The 21985-nt window shown below is 53.3% G+C and overlaps 1 protein-coding gene across 1 annotated transcript; it reads right to left on the bottom strand.

Annotated features, from left to right (window-relative positions):
* Window positions 1-1571: 1571 nt before the first annotated feature.
* CRLF2 (cytokine receptor like factor 2) lies at window positions 1572-13887 on the bottom strand. The gene is made up of 8 exons (XM_036270203.1): window positions 13668-13887; window positions 13515-13617; window positions 11815-11975; window positions 10557-10690; window positions 6082-6247; window positions 4600-4705; window positions 3011-3095; window positions 1572-1847 (listed from the first exon to the last, which is right to left on the bottom strand). Exons 1-8 carry the CDS (start codon window positions 13885-13887, stop codon window positions 1572-1574), a joined length of 1251 nt encoding a protein of 416 aa, XP_036126096.1.
* Window positions 13888-21985: the final 8098 nt, after the last annotated feature.

Raw genomic sequence — 21985 nt, 5'->3', positions numbered from 1 at the left:
GCCCAGGAGAGAGGCCTCCGGAGCCACCAGCCTGCCCTGCTGGGTCTCGGACTCCAGACGGGGAGAAATACGGGTCTGTGTTCTAGGCCAAAGCCTGAGGTCCTGGTCTGGGCAGCGGGTCAGACTTATGCAGAAGCTGGTCTCCCTCTAGGTGGTGTGGGCACAGCTCAGGTGCACCAGCCCGGGGTGGCACAGTAGTGACCCCTCTCCGCCCCGGTGTCAGGACCGAGTGAGGGACGCCCGCGTCCAGGGAAGGGCTGCTCTCGGCTTAAATCTTCACCCCGAGGACCGACATCAGGTTTGCTTGGTGATTCAGGGATAAACCTTCAGCCCTGGCCGGTGTGGCTCAGCGGTTAGAGCGTCGGCCTGCGGTCCAGAGAGACCCGGGTTCGGTTCCCGCTAAGGGCACGGACCTCGGTTGCCGTGTGTCCCCGGCCCTGGTTGGGTCGTGCGGGTGGCAGCCACGCGATGTGTCCCTTTCACGTCGATGTTTCTCTCTCTCCCTCCCACTCTATCTGAAGACAAATGCAAAAATGTCCTCGGGTGAGGATAAAAATACAAAAAGTAAAGAATAACGTTTGAGGGGCAGACCCACGAGCGTGTAAGCCAGGTGTGTGCATGACGCGGCCATTGTCCACGACTCCCCTCACGTGGGCTCCACGGGAAGGACCAGGCAGCCAGAAAGCCGAAACCCTGAAGAACCAGCACTTTATCCTGAGAACTGGACAGACGGGCTCGTCCAGCCCTACTCGGTGACCCTCTTCCCGCCTCCGCAGCGGCTCGGCCAGTGGTCAGCCACAGGCGTCGCACTGGGCGCTGAGCTGTTTCAATCCCTCCGGGTCTTCTCCCTGCCGGGCTCCCCAAGGGGTTTGGGGGCGATGGAGAGGGTTTTGTTTCCTCGCATCGCATGTCCCCGCCAACACACGCACCGTCCGTGTGTCTGATCGAGGTTTCTCCGCGTCCCCGGCGCACAGAAAGAAGACGAGGACCACGCGGGGTCCACCCGCCACGACCGGCACCATGTCGGGACCGCTGAGCCCGCAGGGGCCCGAGGTGGGGTGAACCTCCTCCGCTGTCCGCAGGGACATCAGCTCCCGGCCTCAGCTCACCGGGGACCACGGCACTGGGTGGCGTCCCCGGGTGCCCGGGGGGTTCCCTTCCGGAAGTCGAGCGGGGCGGCCGGGGACTGAGCCTCCAAACGGCTCGCTGGGCCGTGCCCCCAGGAACTGAGCATCTGAGGAGTTGCTCAGAAGACGTGGGACCTGCGGCCCAGGGGGAAGGAGGTGATGTCTGAATGTCTTTCCTGACAATTCACCTGAAAACTTCAGCCAGAGGGACTTGGAAGCTCAGGACAAAGAACTGCTCCGACCGAGGGGCTCCCACTGATGAGGAATCCGCCTCCAAACCCTACGAGGCTGATGCCCGTGGCCAGAAGCTGAGTGGACAGCAGGCCGGTTGTGCGATCAGCGGCCCCCAGATTTGGCGTCCTCGGTCAGGGGTGTCCCCTTCATGGGGGTGGCCGCGGACTCCCCTGAGAATTCCCCTCGGTTTTGCGTTGGGGCTGCACCGCCTCATAGCGTCACGTACGAGTTCTCACTCATCACAAATGTGACGCCCCCGAGAGACAGCAGTTCCCCCTGGGGGGGCTGGTCCGGGAGCGGGCCGGGCCCCCCGACGGCCTCTCTCTGCACCTCCGGCAGGTGTGATGGGCCCGGCGTCGCCGTCCGGGCCGTGTTCTCCTCGGCCTTGGGCAGCAGGACCAGCAGGGCCTCCTCCACGCTGCCATCCTGCTCCCCGTCTTCTGTCCTGGTCGCCTGGCTCACGCCCTGAGTAACCCCGATCCATTCCTGGGGGCACAAAACATCATGATGCAAATACAAGCAAGCAGAGCGGAGGAGGCTGCTTGGGGGTTGGCGCAAGGGTCCCCTGGCCGAGCACCCCACAGACGCTCAAGCAGCCAGCGTGCTCTGGCCCCAGAAGAGGGGACCCCGCGCTGTGGGCACGCCAGCCCAGCGGGCCCCAGAACCTTGCACTGGGCATCATCACAAAGCCGTTTCTCGAAGGCCGATCCCCAAAGCAGCTCTGAAATCCGCTGCACTGGGCACAAGGGCTCCCTGTGTCCTCGGCTGGGCCGGAGGGTTATGTTCAGCCAGAAGCGATTTAAAAATAGCAAACACAGCAGGAACTGTCTGCTCTTTCTGCCATGAATCTCCCCTTTGTCCAGAAAATTCCCATCGGGGAAGGTGCTGTCCGGTCCCTTCCAAGTCCAGGCCCACCCTGGGAGGACCTCATGTGCCTAAGCAGTAACCCTTTTCTCCTGCGACCTGGTCTTTTCCATGTGTCATTTGTGCATTTAATTGACAGGCCCCGGGCACAGCACCTAACAGGGTGGAGAACGGTTATATTTTCCCCCCTCTTGTTTCTTTTGCCCACCAAGTGATTTTAAAATTCACCGAGCTCCTGTAGGCAGCGAAAGGAAATAAATATAGGCCCAGGTTCCGGCCCCCAGAATGTGTGAGTATGACATTATTAGGAAACAGGGTGTCTGCAGACGGGGTTCGTGAAGGACCTGAGCGGAGGCCGTCCTGGGTCAGGGGGGCCTCCGTCCCATGACAGGTCCTTGGAAGAGACAGAAGAGGAGACGCAGACGCAGAGGAGAAGCCCCGTGGGGACAGAGGAGAGACGGGAGGGACGGGCTTGTGTTCGGCCTGCAGAGAGGACGCGCCAGGAACACAACTTCCTGACGAGATCAGAGGCAGCGACACGGGGTGCTGATCTCTGGGGCTGATTGGAAGAGAAACTGCTTCTAGAGGACCTTGGGGCCTGTCTGTCTCCTCTCGGACCGAAATAAACAGAATCACAAGGTGCTGCTTTGAGCAGAGACTCACAGGCGCACCCGAGGTGGCAGAAAGGCACTGAAGGTTTCCAATGTGCACAGAGAGATACCCGAGCGAGATACCCGAGCATGCCGCAGCCCACCAGGTAGCACGTCCAAGGAGGTGGCTCTTACCTGGAAGTTTCCCTGGTGGGTCTCAAAGAGCCCAGGGAAGGTGACTTTGGGATCAGGCACCCTGGGCAGAAGCAGCTTCTTGACTCTGAAAGGGACGCAGAGAGTCTGGTCAAAGCGGTGACTCCCCGGAGCCGAGCGGGGGACTGCCCCGCAGGTGCTGAGGGAGGCTGCAGATCTCCACCTCACAGACTGTGGGGGACGGAACTCTCGTTCTCAAGGTCTGAGCCCCCCTCAAAATCACAGGCACCCCACCACCAGCACGCAGGCGGAAGTCACACCAGGAATGCGGCGCGAGGAGCACGGAGCAGATTTCTGGACAGTAATGATTCTTCGTTATTTTCATGCCACTGGTGTTTTGAACAGGACTTTGCCCCCCTCCCCAATTTGTAAGTTGAAGCCCCAATCTACAGTGTGCTATATTTTGTGCCTCTTGAGCACTTCAAGAAGTAATTAAGGGTGAACGAGGTCATAAAGGTGGAGTCTGACGGCAATCAGGACATAGCGCCCCAAATATTGATTATTGGAATATTGATTGTTTTCAGTCAAAGGCAGATGAGATGATCCCTCTGCCCTCTCCCACCTGCCTAAAAGCAAGGTATCAATACACCCCTTTTGCAAAGGAAGTTCTCATTTATAAAGGCTCCAGGAAAGGAAGGATGAGACTTATCACCGGAGGTGATGAGATAATTCTGCCCGGAAAACCTTTATCTAGTGTGCGTTTCCTTCATGCATTTTTCTGGTCGCTTAACCACTCTGTGTTAAAATACTAGGTAACCCCCACACCCTGGACTCACGGCCTTTGGAGTTTTCATTTATTTTCCGTGATGCCCCATGCATGTGTAAATGGGACATTTGTTAAGGAATACATGCCTTTTCTCCAACTCGTCTGTGTTTGGTCAGTTTAATTCACAGGCCCTCGGGTACCGAACGGAAGAGGTTGTAATTTAACAGGATGCTAATTGAATATGGCCGGTGTCCTTATGACAAGAGAGAGGGATACCAGGTATGCATGTGCACGTGGAGGGAAGACCACGTGAGAACACAGGAAGAAGACACCTGACTACACACCACGGAGACGGGACTCAGGTGAAACCCGCCTGCACTTTGATCTTGAAGTTCAGCCTCCAGAACTGGGAGAAATGAATGTCTCTTGTTTGAAGCCCCAAAGTAATATAGCTGATTTCACCCGCATTGTAAATGGACACTTCCTTTGAAGACAGGGCCAATGTTAGATGTTTCCAAGAGGGTGACCCCTTGGTTTCCCATGGGGCTCATTTCAATTCTGTGTTAAAATCACCGGACACGTCAGCAATCAATACCCTTATCTGATAGCATCTCCCCGTCTGGTCAGCATAGGGGGGAGCATCCATGTGAGCCAGAGATGGGTGGACGGAGACAGGAGGCCTGTCAGTCTTGGCTGGTTCCTCCCACCGTTGCAATGGAAACCTCATCCTCAGAAACAAAGATGGAGCCCGGAACCTTGGGCATCGGCACCTTCAGGTGTCATAACCGCCGAACACCTGGGCCCAGGTAAGTTAAAATTAACTACCTATCCAGTGTCTGGCGAGACGGGCAAGAGTCGTCCTTACCTGTGTAGTTTCCATAGACAGAGCAGGAGCAGGAACATGATGAGGAAGGTGACCATGCCGTACACTAAAATGTGTTTGGAGAAGAGCGTTTTCTCCTGGCATGAGTCTAAGCAAAACAGAATGAATGCTGTTAGTTTGTAGCATGATACATCATCAAGCTACACCCCGTCTCATGTTTTGTTCTTGTATAGACGTCAGTGTATAGTATCAGCAAACCTTGATTTCAGTTGAAAGTATCTTGGGAAGAGAGAAGGTGTCTCTGGACAGACACAGAGGAGGCAGGTAGTATAGGCCCAACATGCGGCCCTTGGGTACCGGCATTACCTGGGTGGTTTCAGGATATCAACAGTTGCTTTTGGCTATCACCTATCAGTCACTCATTCATCCATCCATCATCCACCTCTCCATCCAGCCAGTATCTATCTACCCATCCATTCATCTATCCACTATTCACCCATCCATCATCCATCCATCCATCCATCATCTATCCATCCATCCTTCCATCCATCCATCATCCATCCATCTATGCATCCATCCATCCATCCATCATCCATCCATCTATGCATCCATCATCCATCCATCCATCCATCATCTATCCATCCATCCTTCCATCCATCCATCATCCATCCATCTATGCATCCATCCATCCATCCATCATCCATCCATCTATGCATCCATCATCCATCTATCCATCCATCATCTATCCATCCATCCTTCCATCCATCCATCATCCATCCATCCATCCATCTATCCATCATCCATCCATCCATCCATCCATCATCCATCCATCCATCCATCCATCTATGCATCCATCCATTCATTCATCCATCCATCCATCCATCCATCCATCCATCCATCTATGCATCCATCCATTCATCCATCCATCCATCCATCTATCCATCATCCATCAGCCATCCATCCATCCATCCATCCATCTATCCATCTATGCATCCATCCATCCATCCATCCATCCATCATCCACCTATCCATCCAGCCAATATCTATCCATCCATCTATTAATCCATCTATCATCCATGTACCTGTCCATTTATCATCTGTTTCTCTCTAGCTGATTATCCATTTATACATCTATCCATCATGTATCTCCCCACTTATTAATCATCTATTATCAATCTATACATTTATCATATATCTATCATCTACTTATCTATCCATTCATCATCTATTTCTAACATCTATGTATCTATACATCTATCTACACATCTATACCTATATCAATGCCACAACGTTCATAAAAGTGACGTTTCATGACCGTTTCTGAGTTAATAGAAGTAAAATATAAACATTAGCCCCAAGAAAAAGCCTGGGAGGAACAACAAGCAGAGGAATTGTTTTCAAATTGCTCTCCGCACAAGGAACGAGGTCATACGTGCTTCCCCGTGACCCCTGCCCTCCCGCCCGCCAAGCCGGGGTTGCTGACCCTCGACGGTGCCGTGTGGCTGCGTCACGAGCCTTCATTACCTTGCAGCTCACCCCCCTGCCAGTAGGTCACCTCCGACCAGTCGCTGGGGTAGGTCTCCGGGCCGTAGATGGAATCATCTGCGATCACTCTGGCCCGCAACAGGTAGCATTTGTCAACATCCAAGCCCTCGATGGTCACATTGCATCTGTCCTCTTCCTCCTTGGACTGTGGGGCGGGGAGCAAACAGGAACCGTGCTGACCTGACCCAGGCGTTTTATCCTCGACCCAGGACCCCAGTCCCCTTCTTTCGGGCATTTGGACAGCTTGTGGGGGTTTCTCTTTCTGCCCAGACCTTTATCCTCGAAACAACAGCAACAGACAAAAGGGTCGACACCTCTACGGTCCCCTCCAAACAAACAAAGAAAAAAAATCCTTTACAACAAATACCCTTTCTGATGCGTGTGAGGAGAGAAGTAGTGATAACATGTTCTTCCTTTTTTAAAAGAGGAGATTTTTTTTTTTTTAATGAAAATAAAAATGACAGATGCTTACTTCGGGATCTTAGAACGTTTGCGCACACCAAGGCAAAATAAGAAATCTAAGAAGCTTCTTTATTCTACTTCCAAAATAGAGCCACTGGGAACACAATGAGTGTTGTTTTTTTCCCTCCCAAAGCTCTCAAAAACTCAACGTTTTGCTGTACGCGTTGCTTCTTATCACTAAACGTACTATTAAAGCATTCCTTGATGGCTCTTTAATCTTTTATTATATAAACGTGCTGTCATTTGTCCACTTTTGATCGGTGGTGTGACACCCAGGGGGTTCAAACCCTTTGTATTTATTTTAGATAATTCTCCAGGAGAAGGCTTTGTGCTCAAAACCGCAACCACATTTTGCTTTTGTTTTTTAATATTTTTTCTTTATTGATTAGAGAGAGGAAGGGAGAGGGAGAGAGAGATAGAAACATGGATGAGAGAGAACATCGACTGGCCGCCTCCTGCACGCCCCCCACTGGGGATCGGGTGCCCTGACTGGGAATCGAACTGGCGACCTCTTGGTGCAGGGTCGACGCTCAACCACTGAGCCACACCGGCCGGGCAACATGCCACTTAGGCATAACCTATACCTGCTGTGGCTTTAATTTCCATTTCTTTGATGAGCAGTGGTTTGATTCTACTGGATAGTCCGGCCACATTTTGTCCGTTTTTCTCTTTTTTTGATTAGATTTCTTCCTGCTTCTGTTAGGTATAACTAACTGTCTCTCGGTGGTACTTCATCCTCACGTTTACCCTTATTCCTGTGTCTTATTGCACCATTACCAAATTCTAGGGTTTGTCACACAGGGTGTGCCCACCTGCACATTTTCCCTGGCCCTTCCACCCTACCCCAAAGTTTCGCCAAAAGGCCCATCTATTTTCTCTTCACGCTCCCTGGGTCCATTGCTAAGTTTCCAACTCAAGTCGTAGTGCAAAGCAGTCCGCCCTATACATTCCCGTGGCTGGAACATATATATTTGCCCCAAGTCATGTCATTCCTTCCAAGGACAACCCTGGGGTGTTGTGTTAGAAAAACACAATTGTTTGTGGGTCAGGGGGTACATTCAGGCAAAACCGTAAGAGAGAAGGTGAAAATGTCTTCTTCTGGCTACATTGTTAGCTCACTTTTTTAAAGTTGACATCCTCACCCAAGGACATTTTTTCCATTTATTTTCAGACAGAGTGGGAGGGAGGGAGAGAGAGACATTGACTGTTGCCTCCCACATGACCATGACCAGGGTCAGGGACTGAACCACCACCGAGGTGCGTGCCCTTGACCGGAATCAAACCTGCGACTCTTTGGTCAGCGGGCTGATGCTCTAACCACTGAGCCAAACCAGCCAGGGCACTAGCCCACTTTTAAATGCTCATTTTACTGCTGAGCCCCACTGTTTCCTGACCTTAGAGTGTCTGCAAATGGAACCCAACCAATTTTATTTCCAGCAGACATAAAATGCACAAATAAACAGCACTTGATGAGGGCACTGAGAAACCACAGACCAAAGGTGTACTTTCTCCCTGGTACCCTTGAGAATTGTCTTTGAATAACCACACACACTTCAGAATTGTCTTTGAATGAATACACACACACACACACACACACACCTGAAGAACAGCTGAGCCACTGGCTTAACATTGGGTCATTTTTCTGGGTTAAATTGCCCCACCCTCAGAAAAGATACATTCAAGTCCTAATCCCTCCACTACCAATGAATGTGACCTTTATGGAGAAAGAGCCTTTGCACGTATAATCAGATTACGATGAGGTCATTAGGGGAGAATCAGTAATCTGATCACAGGTGTCCTTCTAGAAAGAAACAAGAAGAAGAAGAAGGAAGAGGAGGAGGAGGAGGAGGAGGAGGAGGAGGAGGAGGAAATAAATAAATAGATAGCTATAAAAGTAAAATTTAAAAGATGATTAAAGAAGAGAGATGACGCAGTAGAAACAGAGGAGACGCCCTGTGAAGACAGGGTCAGAGCATAGATTCTGGGAACGTAACCTCAAGCCGAGGGCCACCAGGGCCACCAGAAGGTAGGAGAGCAACTGGGAACACATTCCACCCTGGTGGCAAAAGGAACCAGGTCTGCTGACTCCTTGATTTCGGACTTGTGGTCTCCAGAAGTGTCCGAGAGTAGATATCTATGGTTATGAGCCATTTCGTTTGTAGTGCTTGGTACGAACAACTCGGGAAACTCACACACGTGCACAGCAGCGAAGGGACAGGAGACGCATTGGTTCATTCCAAGAGAGATGATGAAGCCCTTATCTTGGTTCGGTGGTTTGACCAACGCCTGCTCTGAGCTTGGAACCCAACACCTGACCCTTGTGTTTTGCTTGGACTCAACTTGTATACGTGAAGTCATGATCCTACGGACAGTCTGCCTGGGAAACAACTTGGAAAATGTCAGGGTGCTGTTCCCCAGGCTCCTTCTACATACAAGTGACCAGTGATGTTTGGGGGAACAACAGGAGGCCCGAATGGTGGGAACAGAACCTCCGAAGCCAGTAGATGCGTACAGAGGTGGTGTCTGGATGAGCTCCATCCTGCCTCTTGGATCTGACTGGTCTAGGAGACTCTCCCACCGGACTGAGAGGTCGTGAGGACTTTGCGGGACAACAGGTAGAGAAGAAGGTGACCTCAGGAAGTGGGCAGGTGTCTTTTCTCCTGATCCACCACAGACTAGTTTTCCAAAGCCTCGGCCCTCACTCTCCACTGCGTTCTGTCATGCTGAACCATCCTGACAGCCCCCTGGAAAACGGGGTCCTGTCTCTGCCCGGCCACCCTCCCCTGTTCCCAGATTCCATCCCGTCCTCGCCCACCCCGGAGGTGTCTGTTCATGACCCATCGCCGTCTACGGCGTACAAGGTGCAGGTCAGCAGGACTCTTGTCCGCGTGGTGATGGGTCTCCTTGCTCTCTGTACAGATGTTCCCGGTCTAGACATCAGCAAATGTCGTCTCCGCCCAGGAGGAAGGGGGCACACGTGCGTGGTACTAACTTGCTCTGAACTGGTATTCTTACCTTATCAATGCCCGAAACGCAGGACACCCTCCGCTAACACCTCTAGAGTGAAGGTTGGAGGTCGCTCCTTGTGCCAGCTGCCAGGCTCAGCACATGTCCAATGTCCTGGGCGAGAAGCTCTGTGGGACTCACCCTGTCTTCTCGACCCTTCTCTGTGTTGGGCCACGAGACACGGTGCTTCTGGTCGACCTCGTGGTCCAAGTGCCCAATGGTTCATGGACAGAGGTTCTTCCAGTCCTGGGACAGGGAACCTAACGACTCTTCCACTGCTCAATCCTCACCTTGAGGAGAGCTCCTCCAGGCTTTCCTTTGGTTCCCTCCAGGAACGGGCAGCTCTCTACCTGCGGTTTGCCATGTTCCTGTCCTCTCATAAGGAACTTAAGCTCTTATTTCCATGGTATCTCTCTCATTATTGGAAGACAACGGGGAGCCCCCCCCGGACCATGGATTTCCACACATTTGTGATTGATTCCATCCATTCGGCTCACAGGCTCAGAACGAGAATGTCTTTAAAGGCAGGCCCAGAGGTGTGCGTGATACAGGGTGTGATGAACCAAGGAGAGGGTTGGATACTAGTCAATTTCATGTCAACTGGGCCACACCTGGAGGCCAGTCATTTGGTCAAAGGCCAAGCCACTGGGGAGGTATTTCGTAGATGTAATTCACACTTCCAGTCCTTTGAGTTTACGTGACTCCGTTATGTGGGTGAGCCTCGCCCAATCAGTTGAAGGTGTAAGATCGGAGCCTGACAGAGAAAAGGGAATTTGACCTAAAGACCATGGCGTAGATGTTTGCCTGAGTTTCTAGCGTGTTGGATTATAATCACAAGAGCAATTCCCTTAAATAAATGTCAATATTGCTGCCTCTCTCTCTCTCTCTCTCCCTTACACCCCTCTCTCTGTCTCCATGTGTCCTCAGACTTAGCCTCCTGGACATGTTTTATCCCACAGGCCCTGAGAAGAAGCCACCCCACTCACTTGCCACTCTCGGTCAAAGGTACTCTTGTGCTGAACTTCATACAAGACGTTCGTGTAGGACAGAGTGGTGCACGTCACCGTGATGGCTTCCTGGTGCCACCGGAACCTCAGATCTCTCGGCGAGCTGGGTTTCACTAAGAAGGAGACACAACACCCCGACTGTCACCACCCCGGCCAAGACGGACATTCCGCATCCGCACCACCGCAGCCGTACGTTGGCTTCGAATCACCTTCCTCTTCCTTCTCCCTGAAACTGCAGGAGAAGCCCCGTGGGTGTGTTCAGGGATGAATCATGTCACCATTAGCTGCCCCGCAGAGAGACATCGAAGTCCTAACCCTGAGGACCCTCACAGATGTCACTATTTAAGATGAGGTTGTCGTGGACTAGGTTGGGTACGAACCCAACAGGACTGACGTTCATGCAAGAAGGGGAAAGACACAGCCCTGGCCGGTGTGGCTCAGCGGTTAGAGCGTCGGCCTGCGGTCCAGAGAGACCCGGGTTCGGTTCCCGCTAAGGGCGTGTACCTTGGTTGCGGTTTGTCCCCGGCCCTGGTGGGTCGTGCGGGTGGCAGCCACTCGATGTGTCCCTTCACGTCGATGTTTCTCTCTCTCTCTCTTTCTCTCTCTACCTCTTGCTCGATCTGAACAAAAAAATTTAAAAAATCCTCGGGTGAGGATAAAAAGGACAGACACAAATATGAAAGCCATGGGAAGATACAGGCAGAGACGGGGTGGGCGACACATCTACAAGCCGAGAAACGCCGGGGGATTCCCAACACCGCCAGAAGCTCACACTGAGGCAGGGACCCGTCTTCACTCCAAGCCTCCAGGGACAACCCGCCCAGACGACACTTCCCTCCTGGCCTCCTGGCCGCTGACCAGAGGAATAAATGTTTCGTCTCAGCCCCCCAGGTCCCTGCGATTTGTCACGACCGCTTAGGAAGCTCCCGCAGAGTCTGCGAGTGGTTTTGTCAGGAGGGCGTCCCCGGGTCTCATCAGACTCTGAGATCGACCTTTGACATCCACCCCTACAAAAACGCACCGTCTCACAGAAACGCAGAACAAAGAACGTGCGTCTGGGAGCCGGGGTTTCTACGTTTCTCTACGAGTCCCCCCGGTCTGCACTGAAGGTTCACGCATCCCTGATCCATGTGCCTGCGGGGACACTGTCTACACGGCCGGGGCCCTCTGGGCTGGGGTAGGAACAGGACGCAGCTCCAGGGGACAATGGGCAGCGGTGTCTGTTCGGGGCACTTACAGTAATCGCTGATCCACAGACTCCTGGAGAGAAGACTTTGGGTTCCGTTCCAGATGGAGAAGTCCAGAACCCTGTCTCCTTTGGCCGGCAGGAGGCACCCGACGCTGCGGCCTCGCTGCAGAATGTAGTCGGGACAGCGGCTGTCATTGTCACCGCGGAAGCTGCGGATCGAGAAGTTCGCCGTTGAGCCGCGGACTGGCCTTGGGAAATAACATCGTGACATGTGTCCTGTCCATCTGGGGGGGGCTCGGCTTCTCTGCCACCAAGACAGATTAGGTACCTTCTTCACCTGTTTCGGCGGTGCACCCCGACCCCAACCGCTAGACCTCGCCAAGCAGAATCCCTCACGCGCGTGTTCAAGCCCTTGAGTAGCTTCTGCGCTGGGCTGGATACTAACAATACAAAGGTCTGTCTACGGACAGGTCTCAGGGAGCCGGGAATGGGACTTGATGTGGGAAAAGGGTCTTGCAGAGGCTTTTAACTAAAGGACCTGAGCGGAGGCCGTCCTGGGTCAGGGGGGCCTCCGTCCAGTGACAGGTCCTTGGAAGAGACAGAAGAGGAGACGCAGACACAGAGGAGAAGCCCCGTGGGGACAGAGGAGAGACGGGAGGGACGGGCCCCCCGCCCAGGGACGCCTGGAGCCCAGGAGCCGGAAGAGGCCGGAGGGACCCTCCTGGAGCCTCGGGGGAGCGCGGCCCTGGACACCCCGTCTCAGACGCCTGGTCTGCAGCACCAACATAGCGTGAATGCCTGTGGTTTGAAGAAGCCCGGGTGGCAATCCTTTGTGGTCTACCCCAGGAACGAACGCAGGTACAATTCGACCTGCAGGGTTACCAGTTCTCATTCGAGAGGCACTTTTACGGGGATGTACCCAGATGGGGTGTCCCTCCGAGCCGCCCTGCAATTTTAGAGGAAGCCTGAGACCTGTTTGTGCATCCTCCTAAGACCTCAAGCCCAAGGAGTGAGTGTCTGCCTCAGGACGTACCCCTGTCATAAATGAGAAAAAAAAAAAAGAAGAGCCAAACCCAACAAAAACAGATGCCGAGAGAACTCAAGTGACTCATCTCTGCGACCACATGAAAAATCCAGCCTGTACGCGTCTTCCTGTGCGTCTCATTTTCCATATCGATTCATCTTCAAGTCTCTCTCATGTGTACCCTTTCCCATTAATCTCACGGGTTATCAAACTGCCGAAAAGTAACCATCCCTCGGGGAGCACTGTTCACAGAACGGAGGCTAAATGCGCTGAAAAAAAGTCTCTTCCTCCCACACGCACCCTTGTGTCTTTGTGTCTGCAAGGCAAGCTGATTAACGCTATAATAGACAGACATCCTTTGGGAACGGGGGGCCCCGGTACCCTGGCGTGGAAGGTTTTGGAAAATTAACCTTTGCTACGATTGCGTAGCAGGTAAGGTTTGAAGGCAGCAAAGACTGTAGAGAAAGTAGCGGCTGAGACCTTGAAGGTCACCCTGGCTGACCAAGGACACTGTGCACGTCCACGCGAGAATCGATGTCGTTCTGAGCAGGACTCGGTCATCACCGGGGTAGGTTTGGGTGACCGTGGTGGTGGCTGCGGTGAGGATTTCTCGTTCGTACGCACACGTTCTGTGTTTTTCTCCCGGGCCCTCCCTAGTCCTGACGTCTCGGACGAAGAGATGTTTCGTCCCCGCGCGTGATTTCTCCTTCCCAAGGGCGCTTACCGGTAGAGCAGGGTCAGATTCGTGCCCGAGTCTTGGCTGGCATTCCAGGTCACCTGCACAGTTTCGAAATTAAAGTTGATGATCCGGTGTTGCAAGGGCGCTCCTGGGTGAAAAAGAGAAACGCAACAGGGGTTGAGGGGACGCGGGACAGGCCTTGAGACCTGTCGAGTGATGGGAGCGCCCCCGGGGTCAGCAGGACGCGGGGTTTTCGAGAGGAGACGGTGAAACTGAGATGGTCAGAAACGGGCCCGTCGTGACTTGTGTCAGTACAGGCGGCAGGTGACGCCGAGGTGGGCGAGGACAGTTTCTGCGACTCATGCAGGGCCAGCGTGACAGGGATGGGCAGGGGCTGAGCTGCACCTGTGTGTCCCATGACACCGTCATGTGTGAGCACAGACACCGGCGTTGCACAGTGTCCCCTGTCCACCCCACTCCCTGTCCGACTCAGACCACCACCCCGGACCACCGGAGGAGGAGCTCCAGGCCAAGGGCGTCCGTCAGTCCTTCCGATGTTCCTTAAGGCTTCAGTGGGTTTGATGTTTGCAAAGGCCTGGCTGGCTCACTCCGAATGCAGTTCATGGGCCTGTTTTAAGCTCGAGCACATAGGCAGTGATGTTGTGGATAATGACAGGTGGGTTTGCACCTACCAGAGAATGAACTTATTACGATAGAAATGTCGGAAGATAGAATCAATCATTTGATATTGGTTTACAAGTAGAAACATAGATAGATGATAGATAGATAGATAGATAGATAGATAGATAGATAGATAGATAGATAGATAGATAGATAGATAATAGACAGACAAATAGGTAGACAGATAGATGATAGATAGATAGATAGATAATAGATAGACAAATAGGTAGACAGACAGATACATAGATGATACATAGATAGATAGATAGATAGATAGATAGATAAATAGATAATAGATAGACAAATAGATAGAAAGACAGATAGATGATAGATAGATAGACAAATAGATAGATAGACAAATAGGTAGACAGATAGATGATAGATAGATAGATAGATAGATAGATAATAGACAAATAGAAAGACAGATAGATGATAGATAGATAGACAAATAGGTAGACAGACAGATAGATAGATGATACATAGATAGATAGATGATAGATAGATAGATAGATAGATAGACAAATAGGTAGACAGATAGATGATAGATAGATAGATAGATAGATAGATAGATAATAGACAGACAAATAGAAAGACAGATAGATGATTGATAGATAGATAGATAGATAGATAGATAATAGATAGACAAATAGAAAGACAGATAGATGATAGATAGATGATAGATAGATAGATAGATAGATAGACAAATAGATAGATAGATAGACAAATAGGTAGACAGACAGATAGATAGATGATACATAGATAGATAGATGATAGATAGATTGATAGATAGATAGATAATAGACAGATAGAAAGACAGATAGATAGATGATAGATAGATAGATAGATACACAGATAGATACATAGATACATAGAGGATTAATGGATAGATGATGATGAAGATAAATGACAATAGATGAAAGAAAGAAAGAGACAAAGAAACAAAGTAACAAAGAAAGAAAGAAACAAGAAAGAAAGAAACAAAGAAACAAAGGTGGGGGTGGCTGGGTGAGTGGGTGGATAAATGGACCAGAGTTTTCCACATTTCCCCGCGGTCCGGCCGTTGTCCATTGCTGTCATCAGTCTGTCTAGTCCCTGCCTTTTACCAGGGTGAGTGCCATCCCTCAGGACCCCAAGGAGTCCTGTTTGTGCGACTCTTACCTGGTTTCCTGACTCTAGTCTTTGACTGAGATTCCTGAGTCGCCCACCAGCCCAGGCCTGCGCTGAGCCGGTACAAACAGGCTCACCAAATACATGCTGAATTGGGAGGGACAGGGAAAAAAATTGAACTTCGCCTAAGGTCCTGGGCTAGGACTGTGGGTCGACCCCAGCGTCTGAAAATCAAGGTTACAACGAGGGACGTGAGCACGTTTTGACTGCTGAAGGAATTTCCACCCGGCGTCCACGTGGACGGGTCATTTCCGTTCTCAGCTGGGAATCATCCCTGATGGGATCAGCCCAGAGGCCGACGGTCTTGACTTCGACCCACAGCTTCCTGAAATGGAGAGATGTCTGGGCGGGCGTCCTGGCTTCTGGAAATCCCTGACCTTCAGAAGGAGAACTGGCGTTTCCGTCACAGGGGAAGGACGTCGACGCGTCAGGCTTCAGTGACCATTGCCCCCACCCTGGAGACGTCCTTCTATGGAAAATGACCAACGGACGAAGCCAAGCGGCCCCTTTTCCGGCAGGGAAGGGGGTGTGTTCCTGTAGCTTGGTGTTTCCCCCTCATGATGAGTGGGCTCCAGGGACAGGAAGCCAACCGCTCGGGAGGGTAGCGGAGGAAGGAGACAGAGGTCACTGGGTCCCTGTTCCTCTTTTTCTAGCTGCTCTGACTAACTTGCCCTTTCCTTGCAGGTCTAGGGTACAGATGGGATTCGGATCCTTCCCTCTGCGCTGCGTGCAGGAATTTTGAGGAGTAAAGGAAACTGTGGACGGCTTTACTCCAATTATATCCAACAACAAGTATCCCGAAACACCAACCAGAAAAAAACATACACACCCCTATGTTCATAGCAGCACTATTGACAAGAGCTAAGACCTGGAAACAGCCCAAGTGCCCATCCGTGGACAAGTGGATAAAAAAGCTGTGGTACATTGACGCCGTGGAGTACTACGCAGCCGTAAAAAAGGAAGATCTCTTATCCTTTCAGACAGCATAGAGGGACCTGGAGAGTGTTATGCTGAGCCAAATAAGCCAGAGAAAGACAAATCTCATGCGATCTCACTTATTTGTAGAACATCATGAACAAAATAAGCTGTCAGTCGAAATAGATCCAGAGACATAAAAGCAGGGAACGGACTGATGAATCTCCGAGGGAAGGGGGAGCTGGAAGAAATTAACGAAATGATTTTTACGCACGTACGCGTAACCCGTGGAACACAGATCATCGTGCGGTGAACGCAGAGGTGGGAGCGGGGAAGAGAGAGGTCACCAGAAGGGAAAAGGAGGAACATCTGTGATACTTTCAACAACAAAGATACCTTTAAAAAAACAAGCAAACCACAACCCCAAGAAATGAGGTCACAATGTCTCTCTGGAGTGGTTTCTCCTCCCCGTTGGACCTTCAAGCAGGTTTCAGATCAACAAGTCGATTGTGAGGGTTCAGGTCCCTTCACAGAAGAAGAAGGAACTTTTGTTGTTGTTGTTCATCCTCAGCAGAGTATATTTGTTTCCACTGATTTTTTTTTTTTTTTTTTATCCTCACCTGAGGACACTTTTCCATTTTTTGTTCAGGTAGAGCGGGAGGGGGAGAGAGGAACAGAGAGAGAGAAACATCGATGTGAAAGGGACACATCGAGTGGCTGCCACCCGCACGACCCACCAGGGCCGGGGACAAACTGCAACCGAGGTCCATGCCCTTAGCGGGAACCGAACCCGGGTCTCTCGGGACCGCAGGCCGACGCTCTAACCGCTGAGCCAAACCGGCCAGGGCTGTTTCCACTGATTTTTAAAGAGAGGGAAAGAAACATCGATGTGAGAGAGATACATCCATCTGTGGCCTCCTGCACGGCCCTGACTTGGGGCTGGGCATCAAAATGCAACCCAGGTAACTGCCCTTGACCGGAATTGAACCCAAGACCCTTCAGTCTGTGGGCTGACGCTCTAACCGGTGAGCGGAACTGGCCAGGGCAGAAGAGAAACTGTTCAACACCTGTTTTGTCATTGTGAGGGCAGATCGGAATTTAAAGTAGTGGGCCCTGGCCGTTTGGCTCAGCGGTTGGAGCGTCGGCCTGCGGACCAGAGAGTCCTGGGTTCGGTTCCTGCTAGGGGCTCGTACAAAAAAAAAAAAAAATTTACAGTAATGCCCTGGCCGGTTTGGCTCAGCGGTTAGAGCGTCGGCCTGCAAACCAGAGAGTCCTGGGTTCGGTTCCCGCTAGGGGCACGTACCAAAAAAAAAATTTACAGTAATCTCCTGGTCAGTTTGGCTCAGTGGTTAGAGTGTCGGCCTGCGGACCAGAGAGTCCCGGGTTCGGTTCCCGCTAAGGGCACGTACCTCGGTTGCAGTTTGTCCCCGGCCCTGGTTGGGTCGTATGGGTGGCAGCCACTCGATGTGTCCCTTTCACATCGATGTTTCTCTCCCTCTCTCCCTCCCACTCTCTCTGAACATAAATGCAAAAGTGTCCTCGGGTGAGGATGAACAGAAAAACAAAATTAAAGTAAGATGCCAAGCTCTCTTGATTAAGAATAACGGAACCGACTTAGGTCAGCCAGCATAATACCCTCCAGGCCCGTCCGAGTTCTCACAAATGGTGAGATTTCCTTCTTTTTTCTTGTTCTAAATCCTCTCCCGAGGATTTTTTTTTTTTTCATGTATCCTCAGATAGAGGGAGAGGGAGACAGAGAGGAACATCAATGAGAGAGACACGTCGACTAGTTGCCTTTTGCACGACCCCAACCGGGGCTGGAGACGGAACCTCAACTGAGGTGCGTGTCCTTGGTCGGATCCGAACCCGGGACTCTCTGGTCCGCGGGCCGACGCTCTAACCACTAAGCAACCGGCCAGGGCAGATTTCCTTCCTTTGTATGGCCGTGTACTATTCCATGTGTCTCTGCACCGCAGCTTTGGGTCCACTCGCCTGCCGATGGGCTCAGGTTGTTTTCACATCCTGCAGTTTGGCTCACGGTCATCAGCCTCGTGCAGCCGCACCCGGGGTGGCCATGGTCCAGCTGCACAGTCTCTGCTTCTCTCTCAGGGGACGTGCACCCTCCCCGTCCTGGGGAGCAGACGTCTGAGACGGGGTGTCCAGGGCCGCGCTCCCCCCGAGGCTCCAGGAGGGTCCTTCCGGCCTCTTCCGGCTCCTGGGCTGCAGGCGTCCCTGGGCGGGGGGCCCGTCCCTCCCGTCTCTCCTCCGTCCCCACGGGGCTTCTCCTCTGTGTCTGTGTCTCCTCTTCTGTCTCTTCCAAGGACCTGTCATTGGACGGAGGCCCCCCTGACCCAGGACGGCCTCCGCTCTGGTCCTTCACAAACCCCGTCTGCAGAGACCCCGTTCCCAGATGAGGTCCCCCTGGCAGGAACCAGGGCACAGGAACGGAACATGTTCTTTCGGCGAACACGGGGGAGCCCACAGCAGGAGCGTCCACATCACAAGGGCATTTGGACCACAATCGAAGGCCGTTTGCCCTGTGATCCATCATCCTCAGCGTGGGGGCACGGTGGATGGGGGCAGCGGAACTGGGGTATCCTGGGCCCCTTTGCTTGCTGGGGTGTAGATCTGCCCCAGACGCGCCTGCAAGGTGCACCCAGTGTCAAGAACATCGGGGACAGGGTGGAAGCTGGGGTCACTCAGCGGGATCCCCTCCCTGTGACGCTCCGTCTCTGAAGAAGGCACACACTCGGGGAGGGGGCCCTGTGACCTGCAGACGGACTGAGGGGTCCCTCCGCCACCCCTCACACAGCAGGTCCTCCCTCCTGCCGGCCAGGGTCAAGGCGACCACAAAGCAGGGCATTTGCCAGACGCCAGCCCAGGATGCGTTCCCGCAGGGACACCGCAGAAGGTCCCCCGAACCCTGCACCTGCTCCGTTTGGGGTGAACACCTGGGCTCGGCTACCAGCACCTGCCCGTGTCCGCTGGTGGGTGTCAGTGGGTGTCTCAGGTGCTTCTGTCCCGTGTCTTCGGTCTGAGTTCTGTGGGCACGCTGTCTGTCTGTCTGTCCCGCTCTCTCTGTCTCCAGCGCTAACTGCCCGGGGTCCCCGGTTCTGCGGTCACCTGATCTTAGCTGCCTGTCTCCCCGTGTCTGCGGATCTGGGAAGCCTGGTGTCCGCACACCTGAGTCCGGGTCAGGAGCCGCGCCGGGGACCCGCCCGGGATGACCCACGCCTTCGGGCTGTGTAGTTGGGGGACAGTGTGTGCCCCCACAACCCTCAGCCTTTCGGAGCCACCGGCCCTCAGTGTCCCCCACTTTCAGCGGGGCCCCCGTCCCTGTGGTTCCCAGACGCGTGCTGGGCAAACACGCGTCGTCATCGTTACAACCGGCACGAACACCGAGCTGCTCTCCTGACGCCAAACTGAGTCCTCACGTCCGAAACGCACGGGTGCCGCCTCGGGGGGGCCCCCTGTGCACCTCTGGGCCCCCCGCTCTGGTCTCCAGGGGCCCACGGCCGGGCCTGCTGGCCGAGTCCCACGGATGGACGACGGGGGGCGGGGGCCCCGGTTCTCACAGCCCCTCACCCCTCTCACGACGTGGGGTACCAGGCAGCTCGGTCGGAAGGCAGACAGAACAAACCACAAGGCCGCGCACAAAGCCGCTGGTGACGACTTTCTAAGAAGTTTCTCGAGAGGCTCCGTCCGAGGGGGTTCCCTCGGCAGCTGGGACCCGCGCCCGGGAGCCATCGGTCCTGACACCCCGTTCTGCCCTGAGATGCGCCCCGGCAGGTCCAGATCCCACAGGGGTTCAAAGCGGGGGTCCCTTGGTCACCAGGTCCGGGGGGTACAGCAGGAGCTCAGAGTCCTGCAGGCAGAGGCCCTGATTCCCAAGGGCAACAACGGAGACACGAGCCAGCCCCCTTCTGGGGCTCCTTCCTGCCGGCCCCGGGACACCCCAGCCAGCGCCCCCGCTGTAAATCCAAGGTGCACCTCTAAGATTTCACACTTGGGGTTGCTGGGGACCCTTCCACACCGGGGGATGAAATGCATGAAGCAGGGACGAAGAGGCCAGGCATGCGTCCGGGGTGACCCCAGGGGACGGTGCGGAAGGTGCCCGTCCGTCTGCACAGGTCCAGGCTGGCTGGTCACACCCGAGCTGTGCGCCCACCACCTGGGTCCCCCCGTCTGCCTTCCCCTTTGGCACCTTTTGTGGTTGTTAATCGTCACCCGAGGACATTGTCAGAGTGAAAGGTGGGGGACAGGGGGAGACAGCGATGTGAGAGAGACACGGGGATCCGGGGGCCCCCGCACACGGCGTGACCCGGGCCAGGGATCCAACCTGCAACCCAGGTCCACACCCTTGACCGGGAATTGAAGGTGAGACCCTGCGGTCCGGGGTCGACGCGCTCACCGCCGCGCGCAGCTCTGCTCTCTAAGGATAACAGGAGCGTCACCGGCTGTCCAGGCCGGTCTGGCTCAGCGGTTGGAGCTTCGGCCTCTGGACCAAAGAGTCGCGGGTTCGATTCTGGCCAAGGGCACGGACCTCGGTTGCGGTTCATCCCTGGCCCTGGTCGGGGCTGTGCGGCAGGGAGGCAGCCAGTCGCTGTGTCCCTGTCACGTCAATGTTCCTCTCTCTGCCTCCCAGTCTGTCTGAAGATAAATGGGGAACGTATCCTCGGGGGAGGATTTAAAAAAAAAAAGAAAGAAAGAAAGAAAACAGAGCCGTGGGGTTTGAGGATGGCTTGACTGGACCCCGGATGGGATCTCAGTTGGTTAGAGGGTTGTCCCAATACGCCAAGGTTGTGGGTTCGAACCCCAGTCAGGGCACACGCAAGAATCAACCAACGACTTCATCAGTAAGTCCGAGAGCAAATCAGTGTTTCTATCACCTGTTTCCTTATCACCAATCTCTTTATCTATTTATCTATCTGTCTGTCTGTCTATCTATTTATTTATCTATCTATCATCTATCTATCTATCTATCTATGTATCATCTATCTATCCATCCATCCATCCATCCATCCATCTATCCATCCATCGATCCATCCATCTATCTATCATCTATCTATTTATCTATGTATCATCTATCTATCATCTATCTATCTATTGATCCATCCATCCATCCATCGATCCATCCATCTATCCATCTATCCATCTATCCATCTATCCATCTATCCATCCATCCATCTATCTTTCTCTCCCTTCCTGTCTCTCTTTAAAATTAAAATTAAAACATTTAAATAGAAAGGTGGACGGAGCCGACGGAGCTGGGTCCCAGGGTCGGGGCACAGAGCCCCTGGTCTTGTCCGAGGCACCGTTTTGCGATGATCCCACCACTGGCTGCTGAGTAGGAACCAAACCACCGTGCGAGCCCCTCAGACGGCAGAGAGCGTGAGAAACTCACCCCATTTTCCAAGCAGCACAGAAGCCTGAGGTTTGGGGGGGGTGTTTCCATTCAAAGCCAAACCCCAAATCAGTCCTGAGGAGCCCTCGCCCCGGCTACTAGAATTTCAGAAACCGGGGCCCGGCCGCTGTAACTTTCACGCAGAATATAACAAGGTTCCCCAAGAGACCTGACAAAAGGGGCAGGGTGGGCGCCCCGAGAAGGGCGTGTGGCCCCCACACGGGCCCAGGTCCTTACCGGCTCCGTTTCCCTCTGCGGCGATGAACTGTCCCAGCAGGAGCACGGCGGCCGCCCAGGCGGGTACCGCTCTGCTCATGGTGGAACCGGAGGCTGAGCGGGGCGTCCCTGG

The sequence above is a fragment of the Molossus molossus genome, unplaced genomic scaffold, assembly GCF_014108415.1.
Source record: "Molossus molossus isolate mMolMol1 unplaced genomic scaffold, mMolMol1.p scaffold_m16_p_2, whole genome shotgun sequence".
Lineage (NCBI taxonomy): Eukaryota > Metazoa > Chordata > Mammalia > Chiroptera > Molossidae > Molossus > Molossus molossus.
Note: the sequence above shows the minus strand (reverse complement) of the source record. Positions and strands in the feature narration are given on the sequence as shown.

What these genes read in the sequence shown, in the direction of transcription:
- CRLF2 (XM_036270203.1), bottom strand. Translation starts at nt 13,887, where the DNA reads ATGGGACACACAGGTGCAGCTCAGCCCCTGCCCATCCCTGTCACGCTG. An exon ending in TCTGTGGATCAGCGATTACT is followed by an intron (nt 10,691 to 11,814) that starts GTAAGTGCCCCG and finishes TCTCCTTCTTAG; the next exon opens with TGAAACCCAGCTCGCCGAGA. An exon ending in CCCACCAGGGAAACTTCCAG is followed by an intron (nt 1,848 to 3,010) that starts GTAAGAGCCACC and finishes TTGTGCCCCCAG; the next exon opens with GAATGGATCGGGGTTACTCA.